General features: G+C 36.2%; 1 protein-coding gene across 4 annotated transcripts; it reads left to right on the top strand.

The window, feature by feature from the left end:
* The first annotated feature begins 8,502 nt into the window (after nucleotides 1–8,502).
* LOC121738394 lies at nucleotides 8,503–13,395 on the top strand. Of its 4 annotated transcripts, none has more exons than XR_006037280.1 (3): nucleotides 8,542–8,628; nucleotides 9,009–9,930; nucleotides 9,965–10,046. XR_006037280.1 is itself a non-coding variant. In XM_042130411.1 (3 exons), the coding sequence occupies exon 2, from the start codon at nucleotides 9,028–9,030 to the stop codon at nucleotides 9,514–9,516; it is 489 nt and encodes a 162-aa protein (XP_041986345.1). In that variant the 5' UTR covers nucleotides 8,542–8,628; nucleotides 9,009–9,027; the 3' UTR covers nucleotides 9,517–9,526; nucleotides 13,380–13,395. The 4 variants fall into 4 exon arrangements, 3 of the variants coding, with proteins under 3 accessions (XP_041986346.1, XP_041986345.1, XP_041986344.1); XM_042130411.1 differs by lacking the exon at nucleotides 9,965–10,046 and adding an exon at nucleotides 13,380–13,395 and having other exon boundaries at nucleotides 9,009–9,526; XM_042130412.1 differs by lacking the exon at nucleotides 8,542–8,628 and adding an exon at nucleotides 8,503–8,535 and having other exon boundaries at nucleotides 9,009–10,046.
* Nucleotides 13,396–16,853: the final 3,458 nt, after the last annotated feature.

Raw genomic sequence — 16,853 nt, 5'->3', positions numbered from 1 at the left:
GCTCAAAGACTTTGCAGAAAGTGGAAGACAAGGCAATTGGACGATAACTGTCACTTTCATTAGGTGGTTTCCCAGGTTTGCAAATAGGGAGAATTATTTGAAGCTTCCATTCTCGGGGGATAAAATTATTGTCAAAAAAATTATTTATGAGTTTATGGAAATAATTTAGAAATTTTGGGCCGGCTTTTTTAAGAAAAGAGTAAGGAAAACCATCAATTCCAGGGGTGGAGTCTTTGACATGAGAGAGGACGGATTTAAGTTCTGACATAGAGAAGGGAGAACAAAGGTGATGATTTTGATTTGAGCAGGAAGTATTTGGTAAATCATAAAAATTAGGTACAAAAGGTGGGGCAATTTTATTAAAGAAGGCTGTAGCAGTTTCTACAGAAATACGAGGAGTGTTTGTGGGAGAACAACCACGACGAAATCTATTTATTTGGTTCCAAACTACACTAGCATTAGTACTTGGGGACAGAGATGCACAGAATTGATGTCAGCTCAGAAATTTCTTTTTCCTAAACAAACGTTTGGATCTAACCAAAATTTTACGATAATTTATCAAATTTTCTTCAGTCATATTTCTATTATAAGTTTTTTCTGCTGACATCCTGGCTTTTATCATTTCTGTGCATTCATTATCCCACCATGGAGGAGACGATATTTTCCTTTTGGCTGAGTTTTTGATAGGGATAAGGAGATCTGCAGTTTCAGATATGATATTACAAAGTTCTGTATAGCATTAATTCAGATTTACTAAATTAATTTCAGGCAATGAAGAAACTTTGGATTCTAAGATTGTACAGATCCCAATTTGCACGAGTTAATCTGTACTTAAGAAGTGGTATATGGCCTACATGGGGAATACATCTTAACGGGAATGCAATGCTAATAGGGTAGTGATCGCTTCCAAATGCACTGTCTAAACGTTCCCACTGTAAAAGGGCGGACAAATCATTAGAGCAAAAAGAAAGGTCTACACAGCTCTTTCTTTGTCCAGGAGCTGTTATTCTGGTAGGTAGACCATTATTTAAGATACAGAAATTAAACTCCTGTAACAGTTCCCCCAAATTATAGCCAATCGAGTCATTAGCTTCTGAACCCCACATAATATTGTGACTATTAAAGTATCCTAGAACAAGGAGAGGAGGAGGGAAGTGAAGGAAGATATTATGAAGAAAAGAAAGGATAGAACTATCCGGATGAGGAATATAAATAGATAAGATACTCATTCCATCTATTTTTACACCTACAATGTTAATATTGTTGTTATTATGAGCAGGAATTGATACATTGACTAAGGGAATATTATTATTGACAAGGATCATAGATCCCCCATATCCATCATCCCGATCATCTCGGTATGATGAATAACCTGTTAAAGAAAAATTATTATTTTGTTTCAACCATGTCTCTGTTATACATATTACAGAAGGAGAAATATTATTGGCTATGTGAATTAGTTCATGCTTCTTGGTCTGAATGCTCCTGACATTCCATTGAAGAAATTTGAGAGGATCCATTATCAGACTGATTTATGATCGAGTATAATTTATGTGCTACGTGGTCAGTTATAGAATCTTTTATGTTGATAAGATTTACTAGATGATTTATAAGTAAATCCTTAATATTAATGTTGTTAATGTCTGATACTGAAGGAATAGAGTCAGAAAGAGCACAACCATCTTGAGATTCAGGGATTCTAAAATTATTTAAAATTGCATTATGTGCCTGTCTGTCATATCCCGGAACTTGAACCGGACGAGGTTTCCGTGGAATAAACACAGTTTTTTTGTAGGACATACTCATTGGTTTTGTGGGAGTAGAAGAAGAATTTATTTGAGGACTTATACTATTTTTTGAAACATCCGCAGACGGTATATCATATGAATATATCATATGAAGAAGCCTCAAAATTTATGCCTCCCTCCTACAGATGTAGGAGGGAGGCATAAATTTTGAGGCTTCTTCATATGATATATTTTGTTCTGCCATCTTTAATTTTATCTCTGTCTGTCTAACATATTCTGGACAACGTCTGTTCACAGCAGAATGTGGTCCAGAACAGTAAAGACATAGAAAATTAACATCTGAGATAGAGCAGCTATCTCCACTATGATCTTTGGAGCATTTAAAACATCTTGGTTTTGATCGGCATTGGTTTTTTGTATGCCCATAACGGCAGCAATTAAAACATTGAATTGTAGGGTACTTATAGAGATCTACAGGAAGGGAGGTATAAAAACAAAAAACCCTGGTAGGTAATGTCTGACCATCGAAGGTGAAAATCACCGATTGAGTAGGATGCCACTCTGTGGAATTATTAACAATCACTTTACGGTTAATTCGGCGAGCCTTTATAATTTTACCACAGCCTAATGGAACTTCGAGATTAACAATAATTTCCTCTGGGGACCACTCAGTAGGAACTTCTCGGACAACCCCCATTCTGGTAATATTGTAAGTTGGTATTGAAGAGCTGTAGCCATTTTGAATTAGTGATGTATGAGTCAAAAACGAGTTGGCGAATTCGGCAGACTTAAATTCAATTGACACTTTATTGCGACCAACACGTTTGACACCATCAATAAGAATTCCTTTAAAATCATTTTTTTTTAAGAACTGACCAAACTTCACAGGATGAAGAGCGGTACTAGATGAATGATCACTTTCCACTCTAGTAACGTGAACGATAAAGGGACGCTTATCATGTTTATTGTATATTAACCTATGTTCATTTTGTTTGGGTTGTTTTGCAGGAAGATCAGCAAGAGTTTGAGATGTTTTTTTCCTACAGATGATTCTAAAGCAGTGAAAGAAGAAAGGGGGGCAGATAGGACGGGAGAGTAAGGAAATTCGATTGAAGGAAATTTTTTATCAGGAGGTATAGGGTCAGGAGGTTCGTTACCCTCCATGACTTAAGGAAACACGAAACAGTACAGACAAACACTTACCACGAATACAGGACAACACAAAATGTATACAAATCAGATTTGATAAATGTTCAGATACCAAAAAATCCGTCAAATGAAAGCAAAAATTTGGAAACAAACCGGCGCGCTCGACACTTGACAGAGGATGCCGACTTTGTTACAGTTGGTTTTAAACATACCTTCATGGTTTTAAATATGACAAATGACATTTATTCTAGTGATCTATGGCCAATTTTTGACAACTTTGAAGGTTTCTAGAGAAAAAATATTTGGTAACAACTGGAGACATCTATGGTAAGACCGACTTTCTCAGTTTTATAGAAAAGAAAACAGACTTTTACAAAATCTATACAGATGGGTCGAAAACTATATATGAGGTTAAAAAAGGCTTATTATGATGAATTTCTGGATGTTACCAAATGTTTTATTATCAGTAATATGTGTTCTATCTACACAGCCGAATGTTATGCTGTTTATATGGCATTACAATATATAAAAACTTTGTCATATGTAAATAATTTTCTTGTAATATCAGATAGTAAAAGTGTGTTAGTAGCTCTAGATAATAGTAATTTAAGTTTCAAAAGTAATTATTTAATTTTTAAGATCAAAAACATTCTACATGAATTAGTCAGTAATAACATTAATATTGAATTTCTATGGGTTCCCTCCCACAGAGGAATTGCTGGAAATGAGCCCTCTCATACATATACATATCTCATACAGCCTCTAGAGGACCACCAGATGAGGATCATAAGGACATCATAAAAGTGCCATTTACAGACCTCTTTTTGATTGTCAAAGATGAAATATTTGAGCTATGGAAAAGAATCTGGAATATAGTAAAGGTTAATAAGGGTAAATGGTACAGTGACATAAAGAAAGATTTTTCAATCCCATGGTATAACACTGTACAGTCTGAATCAAGAAAATTCACATCAATAATAACAAGGATGAGATTTGGACATTGCTTGGTCCCCTCCCACCTCCATAAATTAAGAATTTTAGATGATGCAAAATTCCCCAAATGCTTAGAAAATGATGCTGACCTCAAACATATTATAATATTTGATTGCAAAGCACTAGATCTGGACATAATTTTACTCTGCTCTGAAATAGATAAAATTTGTAAAGATGAAGATATAAGTGTACCCCGCCGCCCAGAAGATTTACTGTCTAATTACAATTTCTTCAAATGTTTATACCGTTATATATGCTCAACGATGGAAAAAGTTTAAATTGTAAATAGGTACCGTAGTGTTTTGTTTTTTTTTTTTTTGTAAATAGTGCTTAGTGTGAACATTGGTGAGAGCATAGAGTAAACATTATAGCAAGCTATAGAGTGCTTCTAACAAGGTATGAACTGTAAGCACGAGTGTGAACATATTTTCCTATAAGCGTCTTACGATGGCGCATGGAACATCACTAGACTTACGTTATACGTTTGACAAGTATCTATAGAACTTCTGCTTACGATCGGCACAACGGGGAACGAGCGATGCGCGCGCTCTATAGCTTGCTAATGTATACTCTAAGGGTGAGAGCCTGTGGTGAGAACCAACATAGAAGAAAGACATTCCCTTTTTTTAATTTTAATCTGTTGTATTTTGTATTATTAATGTATTTTTTTTGGAGCAAAGGACTCGTTTTCAGCTCCCAATAAATTAAAAAAAATAATAAAAAAATAAGTGCCAACATGACGGCAAAGGAACTATTTGATGAAACGCACTATAGTTAGAAAGAATACCGTAACATTATCAACTGTCAAGGCTCCCTCCACGAACTTCTAAGAGTTGGCAACACTGCGCTCCCGTCAACATCACCCACCATAGATAATACATATTATATACGTGATATATCATTGAGGTACTATACTTCATCTATGTGATTTATACTCACTGATCGCCATTAAACAAGTTGTATAAAGGAGGTCAGTGTATAATATGGCGCAGCCGACTGGTTTAAATAGCCGTTCAATCAAACAGCTAGCCCTTTGACTGAAAAACGCCATTCAATTACACGTCTAGCTTTTATATTGAATATTTTAGTCGCTCAAAACGTTCAACACTACAGCTGATTCAAAAGCCGCCGTCTAATCGAAGTAGTTCAGCGCGCACCGCTGCGGCGCTAGGTGCGTTTTATTTACAATATGACGTCAACTAGCAGGTGTTTGTTGGTGTTTGTGGTTGTTTTTCGGAAAGAAAGTAGTTAATAAAAGTTACAAGTGTTATTAAAGAGACAAAAATTGTGGAGGCACATAAGAGTGAATTAAAATTTCAACAAATATTCGAGGAGAAATTACGGGATTATGAAATGGATGGACGCAGCCTCCCCCGAAAGGGGGGTTTGGGGGGCACAGCCCCCCGTCAAAACAAAGACAAACACAATCCAGAAAGTCCAAAAGTTGGTTGGGTTAGGTTAGAACTTAGACCACAACGCAGAGGGAGCCGAGCGAGCGCAGCGAGCGTGCTGCTGCAGCAGCCAGCGACCGCCGTCAAATAAAAGGGGAGCTCGGGGGGCGCAGCCCCCCGCCAAAACAAAAACAAACCAGTTGGCTAAGCGTCGTCTAGCTGTAGTGTTGAACGTTGTAGTCAACAAGTCGGCTAAACGACGTATAGCCGTGTGATCGAATGGCGTTGTTCAGTCAAAGGGCTAGCTGTTTGATTGAACGGCTATTTAAACCAGTCGGCTGCGACATATATACTGTTTTTTTTTAATTAATTTATTGGGAGCTGGAAACGAGTCCTTTGCTCTGATTGAGATCACCCAGTGTTGCCAACTATGGGGATTTCCCACTAAATTTAGTGGGAAAAAATAAATTTAGTTGGTTTTTAGCGGGTAAAATATTTTGGGGATATTTTTGGGGATAAAAATTTTGAAGAATGGAATATTTTTTTTAATAACAACCTTAAAGTGGATCGGAACTTACCCGCGAGCGACCGCGACGGACGAAAATTCAAACGAAATACCACTTTATGACATAGGCTATAGGTTTCATTTTACTCAACCACTAGCTTTTACGCCGCCGCCGCGCTGGCGCCGGCGCTCGGCGGCAGCATGGGTCGCCACGTAAATGTCAGTAGAAAATGATACCTATATTCTATGTCATAAAGTAGCATTTTATTTGATTTTTTACCGGTCGCGGTCGCTCGTGGCATAGATCCGAAAGCCACCTTAAAATGGAACTGCCGCATAAAGCACATGTCGCTATAGTCTTTTGAGCCGTACCAGCTGGCAGCAGGCTGACAGATTATTATATTTGTTGTCATTGTATATAATGAAAAAAGAAAGATTTAAATATTTAAAAACTGCCGGCCTGTTTGTTTATTTGGCCTATTGAAGGTGTATTTCAGCGTTGTGAGCGCTTAGTAGAACATACCGCAAGAAATTTTAAATATTTAGATTTTTTGGGGAGTTTTTGTTAAAATTTAGTGGGTTTTGAAGTTGCTTTAGGTGGAAAATGTTTTGAATAGTTGGCAACACTGAGATCACCCACGTCAGTGTTGCCAACTTAGTGGAATTTCCACTAGATCTGGTGGTTTACGAGGGCTGCTATTTATGTATCCGGAATTAAAAAAAGAAACAAACATATATCATTTAATATGGTTTTATTGCTTTTCAAAATATTCGCCGCGATGATCGACACACTTTTGCATACGCTGGAACCAATTTTCATAGCACTTTTTCCATTCTGATTGAGGTATCTCCAAAACGTGCATTTTGAACGCATCAACAGCCTCTTCGCGGCTCGAAAAACGTTGACCACGTAATTTGTTCTTCGCGTATGGAAATAAAAAGAAATCGTTAGGTGCCAAATCAGGGCTGTACGGCGGATGACCAGTCAATTCGATCTTTTGACCCTCCAAAAACTGAGTTGTTTCAGCTGAGGTGTGACAGCTAGCATTGTCGTGATGTAATATGATTCTGCGTTGTCGGTTGTCCTTTCTTATTTCTTCAAAGACTTCTGGTAAACAAATGGTCGTATACCATTCAGAATTAACCGTTTTACGATTCTCTAATGGCACTGTAGCCACATGTCCATTAATTCCAAAAAAACAGGCGACCATTTGCTTCAAAGTACTTTTACGTACTTTTTAGTTTTGCACGAGTAACTTTTGTTGGTTTCGGCTCATCTTGGAACACCCACACCGTTGACTGTTGTTTAGTTTCGGGGTCATATGCATAGATCCAAGATTCATCACCTGTGTAGATATTATAAACGGCTTTTGACGTACCACGGTTGTATTTTTTTATCATTTTTTTGCACCAATCGACACGAGCCCGTTTTTGATCGATTGTCAAGTTGTGCGGAATCCAACGCGAACATATTTTTTTTACAGCCAAATGTTCGTGTAATATCTTATGTATGCTCGTCATACTTATGCCTAAGGACGCCTCTATCTCGCGATATGTAACATGACGATCACGCATTATTAGTTCCCGCACAGCATCTATATTTTGTGGGAGAGCAGCTGTTTTTGGGCGACCTTCTTTATCTTCATCCGTGAGCATAGACCGCCCACGATTAAACTCACTGTACCAGTGATAAACAGTGGTTTTTGATGGTGCTTCATCTCCAAAAGTTGCGGTGAGTTGAATAAAGCACTGTTGTTGATTTAACCCACGCTGAAAATCGTAGTAAATCATTGCACGAAAATGTTCACGCGTTAAATCCGTGGCAAATGAAGACACGCAATTTTCAAAATGACGCCACAGTGGAAAAATAATTGACAGTCACATGAAACAAAATGTATTCTTCAACCAAAGAGTTATATTTTCAAATGTTGTAATTACTTTTTAAATATTGTTCTTGTAAGTGGCCAGTTCCGGATACATAAATAGCAGCCCTCGTAGACGTACCTTTCGGCGGGAAAAATTTGGTTTTAGTGGCTAGTGGATTTCTTAGTGGATTAGATTATTTAAGTTAGTGGTAGCTTCGACGTTAAACCACTAGTTTTTTTATTATGTTTCTAACACTTGAAGACGCACACTGGAAACTTAATCATATTATTATCATCTTTATTCGTTTTGCCGCATTCTAACGCTGATATAGAGAAATTATTTAGCATGATGAATGTTGTCAAGACTTAACAGAGAAACCGGATGAAGTTTGATCGCCTTTCTTTCGTGCAAGGTTAGCACGCGAAGGCAAATGCTGTAATAACAACATAATACCAAATATCGTATTACAAAAATTAGAACTAAAGAAATTTATTCTTCACAAACTGAACAAGTAAATGATAATGATTCCTCTAAAGACGTTCGACTTTACTCTTTAGTTAAGTACCTACTTATACATAGGTACTTACATAGGTAACTAAAGTTTTCCTTTTTGTAGTAACAAAAATAATTATTTCATAATAATAATGACGTTGTTGTTGTATTATTTTCAAATTATATTCAGATAGGTTGTTGTTGTTTTTCCATTATTTGGTGGAATTCTGGTGGTTTGAGAGGCTATTTAGATTTTAGCGGTTTCTGGTGGTTTACGCTGCTGAACTTTGGTGGGTTAGTAAAAAAAAAAGTTGGCAACACTGACCCACGTTCAAATCATGTATAATAATAATCTGTGGTTCAATTAAAATAAAGCCTTGTCGAACTTTAGGTACCGTACACTTTTTATTATTAAAAAATCGTTTTAGATTAAATTATAACGCTTGTAAACTCGTTTATTTTTACCTCAAAAATTAGTAATAAGGTAAGACAGAACTGTAAACTTGAGCAGTTATTCTATTTTTCTAAATATTCTGGAAGGTTGATCCGCCTTCAAGTCATATTCAATGAGTTTCTAAAATACTAGAGTAGCAATGTCTTACAAAAGATTCTCAGAAATGCGTAACCACTTTTTTGTTCAAAAGACAATGTCAAGTCATATATTCGTTATGTCATTATGTATGTGAGATATGCCTGCAGGCATCTTCGGAGTGGCAACGCGTTGCTACCGTAAACTTCCAATACTTCCAATCTAGTTACGTTAGTAACATAGAATATCATTGGTCATATTGAACAGGAAAAAACAACACATAACTCATTACTAATTTGAGCATAACTGGTCTCATTGGTGTATTCTTATTTTAGATCTGCCCATACCTACAATATGAGTACATCGAGGAGATATAGGTGCGATGACGAAACCGGAGAAATTATTACCTATGAAGTTAACGATGAAACTGGAGAACCGCGGCTTATGAACAGTCAATCTGTGATGGAAAAAACCCATAGCCCTAACAGCACCCTATTTCCGATTGGTCCTTTTAATCGTTCCAAACAATTTCAAGAATTAAAGGCTAACATCTTGGCAGGATCCAATACTACAAGCCCTAGACTGCTGTTGATAATAACAACTCTTGTGTTCTCAAAACTATGCTGCGTTCTCCTGTTTATGCTTGAAGTTTATTTACATTTGAGGTGTCACGAAAAAAATAAGCTGTTAAAAGATCCAAACTTGTATTACCGAAGTCCCTTTCATGTACTCACTTGTGTTTTCTGTGGTGCATGTCGCGAACAAAATGTGGCCACTAAAGTATCACAAATGCAAGACAAACGCCACTGGCGATATGATTATTTAAGAGGTCTGGCTATTTAAGATTTAAAAAAAAAACATTATTTAGTCAAGAAGGTTTATCACACTATAAATTCAATTACTATTAATTTCTACTTTAAGTTTTGAAAAAAATTTAAAGGCAGAGTGTAGCAGCTTCACACCCCTAAAATTTGGAATTATTTCCTCTTGACTAAGTATACTTTTTTCAACTAAGTTGGTGAATGGTTTTTGGAACTTTAGCTTTAATGGTTTCGGGTATTTTAAAATTAAGTTAATGCTGTTAACAAAAAAAATAATAATGATCTGCTGTAAATAATGGGCAAAGAAAATTATTTTGTCTGAAACAATCATCAACTTAACATTGTTTATTTGCTTGGCTCAAATAAAACTTCTTAATTATTTCTCCGCCAAGATGCTTGCCTGTGTCTCATAAAACATCTGAACACTCCATGGAGTGTTCAGATGTTTTATACTGCAGTTATTTACTTAGGAAGTAAGCTTAAAATTGCCTGTTTTGGATAATATTATTGATTTTATGCTGTGCATAATTTTTGTAATGTAATTACAATTATTATTATTAAGTAATCTCAAAAAATGGTTGTGGTTATATTTAATTTTGTACAATAAAAGTAAGTAATATTATACTTACCTTTAAATGTGTGTATTATTTATAATAGACCTCTATTACTAAATCTATAATAACAATATTATGCTTGTCTGTTTATGAATTTATGTAGGGTGCTTTAGTACTTTCTCTTGAGTCCTTAATCAAGTAGTAAGAGCAAAAGTTCAATGCACCCAGCTACGAATAATAAAAACTTAGTTTTTAATTTTTATTATTCGTAGGCACCCAGACAAAAAATAAAATTTATAAAGCCCATAAATGCAGCATAGCATAGCTCAGTTTGACAGTTTTGACAATTCATTGTTTCCAATCATTGAAATCAAGCTTAATTCCAACAGTTGCCAGTAATTGCTAACTACCGGATACCCGATACCATATTTTCGTGTTATGAGCCCGATCACACGATACATAATATAGTAGGGGAGCCCAAGGGATTTCGCGATATTTATTTTATTTTATTTGATCATTTATTTCAGGCATCTAGGCCCATAATACAAATACGGAATACCTTACAGACTAACATACATATTCATATTATATAATAAAAACCTTAAGGATTAACATACATATTATTATTTTATACTTAAAACTACACTTTGTCACGTGACGCGCTTCGTTTCGAGTCTCCCCGGAACCTCCGGTAGACCACAATATCCATCGGCCAGAACTCTGGCGAAAGGTCGAAAGAAGATTCGTCGGTGCTCTCACCACAAAGGAACTAAAGTTAATTTTGTGGCGAGACTGTAGACGCTCGACCGTCAAGCGCAATGTGGTCTTCTTCTGGATGTAGTCCACGACGTCGACGTCGATATGCTCGAGCGTGTCACATTAAGCTTGTATAGGCTTCCTACATGACGTGTCCGGTTGACTGACTGATGATGACACATCTACATATTATAAGAAACCTTGACTGAACACATCTACATACAGGGTGCAATTAAACCTTCCTGCCAAATTTTGATATATTGATCCTTGTTAAAAATAAAAATACACGTATTTTTTATTTTATAATCATTTAGTACTAAAATGTTGAGAAATAACTTCCGAAAGTTATCCTAAAAACGCTACAGTCTACAATAACGAACACGGCGCGTCGCCCGCGCGCGATGTGAGTTGTGACCCCGCGCGCGCGCCTCCCCCTGCCACAGAATATTATATATTCCCCCGCTAATTCCCCCGCGCCGCGAGTGACCGTTCTGCAACGATTTTATATGGGATAAAATATGTCAATAAAAAACACACAATTTTTTTGCTTAAATGGACTCTTCACTCTCCTAATGATACCTAAGCCCTGGAAAAAAATTGGCAGGAAGGTTTAATTGCACCCTGTATAAATAAAAATTACTACTGCGCTCTACGAATAATTAATAGTTTTTATTATTCGTAGACTGCGCTATTATAAATTGACCCTATTCCCTAACGCATACATTACTTCTGCAAGGCCAATCAGCGTTGGTCGGGCGCATTCACGCGAATTAGCGCAGATGTGCGCGCCTTTTTAAATTCTCAGCAGTAATAAAGTGCGTTAACGCTTTGGAGTTAAGGTTGAATTTGTTATGTTCAGTTTTAATAATTCGCTTCGATGCGCTAGTATAAATTGAACGGCTCGAGCCGATACGGTGCCGATCCCTTTCCGAGTTGACATGTGTGCTGTGACCTTTATATGAAACTGGCCTCATGGCCTCGCTGCCCGCTACCGCGCCGCCGCCGCCACCGCCCCGCTGTCCGCCGATTTCGAGGCTGATGGCCTTAAATTTTGGGGTGCAGAATACTGAGGAGAAGGAATTAAATGAAAGAATGATCTAGAAAATACAGATTATTTGTATTGTGTATACATTTAAGCAGCCATTTAGTTTACACTGACATAAAAGGTAAGTGATTGACAGTAGCACGCTTTCCATAATCCTTAACATAACAATTTTTGCATAACTTTACTTTGAATTTCGATGTGAGAAGTAACTACAATGAACGTACATAGTATGGACACACTAGATATTAATTCTACATACATGTACTATGCTTTCAAGTGCTAACATCAATAGCTAATAGCTATATAAAAATAAAACCTTAAGTTCCAATTAATTCGTAAAGAAATCATAGTGTAGACACTTAGACAGGTCTTATTACAAAACTTACAAAAAGCAGGATAACAAATCGTCACATAAACAATGAATAAACATGACAATATTCCACGCCTTACATATAAACTTAATTTTTTTTCTTATTAATAAATAAACAAGGAATATGTATAAAAAACTAATATCGAGTTAATAACTAGTAACAAAACATTGCCAAAAGTACAGAGAAGTTTAAGATAATAAATGCACAATACCGTTTTAAGTTGAATAAAAATAAACATATCATGTTCATGCGATTTTAATTATGATATAATAAATTAAATGGCTTCAGAGTGGCGCAAGTATTAATTTCATTGTGTAACCTGTACCAAAAACATAATTTGGTTATTGAACCAAAGTTCATTTGCAAATCAGATAAAAAATATTTACAGACACAACCTTTTGATATAATTTTATAATGATATAATCTGGTGTGACAATGATATCCCATGGCATTTGTTTTCGAACATTTCAACCAAAATAGGTTACATCAGCCATGTGAGGATACATTTAAAATTATAGCAATCATCATCTGAGGATAGGGTTGCCATCACCCAAGTTCCCTTCGCCGGTCAGGCAAGACAAAATTCCCGGACATTTGGCCGAAATGTGGTTATTTCCCCGGACACCTCTTAAACAGTATTTATGATAACGTCTTGCCAATTTTTGCTTTTTCAACAAGAATTTGTAAAAAATTGACTAACTCAAGTCCGTGCAAGAAACCGTGTGTATGCTTAGCGAGTTTTTATCTTTCGTTTATTGCTGCATGACTTAAAAGTTAAATTTCTCTCATCAAAAGTGTTTGGATTTCACCCGGACGCTTTTCAAAAAACCGGCTGGACGCACCCCGGACGCCCTTCAAACTAGGACAAATCCGGGGAAATCCGGACGGATGGCAACCCTATCTGAGGATATCTCAATGTGATGTGAAAATTTCATATTGATTATTGATATAAGTACATAATATAATGTATACAGTATAACAGATTGTTTACGCTAAAATCCTTCATTCCATTAAAATCGCGTATGCTACTGACATTTTAACAATTTTTATTACATTTATTGTATGGTCAAGATAAAATCCTTCAGTCTTAAACTTTATTTTACACTTTAAAAAATATTTTTCAAACATTAGTGGTTAGTCATGAATAATATAAAAGTATAAACAATAAATACTTTGTTGACTTCACTGTCACTCCATAGCTTAAAGCGCTTTTCCTGTCATACGGATTATTATCGTCCGCGCGCGGGTCCACGTCATGTAAGTTAACATGTTACTTGCCCGCATGACAGGAAAGCGACCTTAGGTGTTAGAATAAATCCATGATTATTAGTTTAGGCTGTAGGGAGTTATTGAGACATACATACAAAATTTATTTTTGGACAGTGAGGTCACAGGCGCATTGATAGCTTTAAAATTTTCTACGTGATTGTTATAAAATGTATTAAATTTGAAAATACTAAGTTTTATTTTTATATCATAAAAATAAAATTTGAAGTACTTAATTAAGACTTGGTTGCGCCTGTGAAAGGGGTAAATCTTATTGTGTTGTTGCTTTTATATTATTTTCAAACAATATTGCATATTTTATATGCATAAAATATGTAGAATCGTATTTCTAAGTCTAGGCGAGTTTTATCGTAATTTGGAAAACCTGCTTAGGTTTGCTTTACAAAACAACGCTAAAAGTGACGGGGAATTTAAGCATTGCTTGAATGCATACTGCACGGATGTTATTATTTTGAATCTTTGCGTCATGATTGTACTTTAGGATAATCTTTTAAATAATTGTTAGGAGGCGTCCACAAATTATGTGAGGTGTTTATTTGAATTTTTTGGCCCACCCCCTTCCCCCCCGGTGAGATTTTTCAAAATGTGAGTTTCTTACACGTAAACGTTTGGTTTAACAGTCAGTAGATTTTCTTTCGAACGAATTTGTGAATGATGTTAATCGTATAACGATCAGGGAGATCGCAGACAGCACACTTTTTGTGTGGTCGTCTGCGGCGCACATACAGTCGGCATGGCGCGATCATGCAAATTGTATGTGCGCCGCAGACTCGATCACCCAAAAAGTGTACCGTCTGCGATCTCCCATACGTACAATCTGGATGAAATGGACCAAAATAGTATTATTTTGTTGAGAATAAAATTACGTGAGATTTACCGAGACCCCCCCTCTCCCCAACGTGAGATTAGATGAGATTTGACTCGACCCCCTGCCCCCCTAAACACCTCACGTAATTTGTGGACGCACCCTTAACAGCAGAATTAGAAAATGCATCCATACAAATATTATAAATGCGAAAGTGCGTCTGTCTGTCTGTTACCGCTTCACTGAACCTATTTTGATGAAATTCGGTATGATATTTTGAGTCCTGGGAAAGGAAACAAAATACTTTTTATCCCAGAAAAATTTACGGTTCCCGCGCAATAAACGATGAGCAATGGAGTTGCGGGCATTAACTAGTGCAAATATGTCTGACAGCTCCATAGAAATAAATCAAGATAGAACGGGTAAGCGGGCGGAGTACGCAAGTTTTAATCTTGCACTGTAGTGCAAGATTCGTTGAACGTTCATTCAGTCAGCGCACATGCCTCGACTTGATTACACCGGAGCGGTTGTGCAAAAATGCCCTATTGTGCAGTATCCAATTGTAAAAACAGAAGTACAAAAGTGAATCGGTCAAAATATGTCTCCAATTTTTTCAGAGTGTGTCACATCACTATATCCTTGGCAATGACACAATAGACAAGCTATGTCTATTATACCAGTAGTTCGACTGCAAAGAGACGGACAGGTTTCAATATCTGTCAAATTCGTCGGGTTTCACTAGGATTATGAACGGATTGTGCCTCGCTGGCTGATATAATTTGTTTTTAAATATTTAAAATAAAGATTTCAAAATTGGATTCTCACAATTTTAATCGCATGTGCCAAAACACAAACAACAATACGACCAAAGAGGAACACGTCCAGCGAATATGTCATAGTTTTAAATTCGTAGATAACAATTTAACAACCCTAGCGATGATTTTCGTATACATACATAATACATAATACGTCAAATTTAAAAATTTCAACATCAGTTTTAAGTCGGCATACTCTATCATTCTGTCTACTCTGGCAATGACGTAACATTGGGGGCGTGGTTTGTGCAAAAATTGACACGAGCGACTCCTTAGCAACGCACGCGTGTCGCCGTTCTATCTTGATTTATTGCTCACTTGCTTTTTTCGTCCCCGTTGCTCAATCTAATACAAGCAGTAATGAAACTTGGAAGATTAAATCGGGCGAAATAAATTCACAGCATAGGGGCCATCTATAAAGTACGTAACAGACCCCCTCCCCCTCTCCTTGTCACAGGTGATCACATTGGTGAGTCCCCCCCTCCCCCCCTCCCTAATGTGACGTCACAATTTACAATTTGTAAAATTTATATTTTTTAGAGAAGATAATATTTAAAAGATGATATTTAAATATAACGTAATGTTTATGTCGCAGTCATCTGGTTTAATCTGCGATTCGATTTAATGACACCATTCAATTGAATGACTAAAGAACAACTCGTTAAGACGATGACTATGACATCTTGACTAAAAGTCATTTAAATATTACTGAAGTCGTTAAATGGCATGATATAATTTTTTTAAGTAGCCGTCGACGGGGTAATAATAAGTATTTACCTGGATTTCCATGAAGTCATAATATTAATTTATTAGTATTACTAATTTATAGCACTTTAAAGTAAACTTAATGGATAAAATATTAACACAGTGCTATCAGCTGTACATTTGACGCCATATTTGTTTTAATGACTAATAGTGCCGCAGTGAGAAAAAAATAAAAACGTTCAATTACCTGACTAATTTTATGTCCGTTATCTTCAAATGGCTATGTTACAAATTGCTAACTAGTTGGACGTTGAGTGACGATCGCTCAATCGACATTCGCCCGAGTCATTCAATCGAATCGTAGATTGAACTAGAATTTAGATGACTGCGACATTTACATATTTTATTATTATCCATAAACCAGCCCCATGAAATCCGTCACAATTTTAGCACCTTTTAACAATAAATCTAGTAAAGGATGAAATAGCTTGTTAGCATGATTCATTCAATGTGTTACAGGAACTATAAATATGATCCATGCTATTAAATCAAACTTTTCGTTTTCCAAATAACCTTTGCAAAATAATTGATTCAAATTTCTATCTAAATTGAAAATTTTTAGGGCCACACGTCTAGACGATCTACCCACAATATTAATGGAAGCTTAACATGCATCATATAAATTATTTACAACATACATCTGTATTTTATTTCCAAGTACACATATTATTATCTATGGTGTGAGTTTTAGAAACAGACATTTTCCTAAGACCGGCGCCTTAATTTTCGCGAGTGCGACGCAATGTTGTCACTGATCAATATATTTATGTGATACATATGTCACTGGTGTCGCTAATTCGAAACTTTTACAATAATATTGACTTGAAATATGCTGTCACGTATAGCACCTGCATGTTCAGAACATGCAAGCCTGTACTGGCGAAATTGGCGGCAGCGGCCAGAGTATATTCGGTAGCTGGATATATTATCTATTAACAATTATTAAATTTACCAAGAGAAA

This window comes from Aricia agestis, chromosome Z (assembly GCF_905147365.1).
Source record: "Aricia agestis chromosome Z, ilAriAges1.1, whole genome shotgun sequence".
Classification (NCBI taxonomy): Eukaryota; Metazoa; Arthropoda; class Insecta; order Lepidoptera; family Lycaenidae; genus Aricia; species Aricia agestis.
The sequence above is the reverse complement of the archived record's forward strand: the minus strand, read 5'-3'. Positions and strand labels throughout refer to the sequence as shown.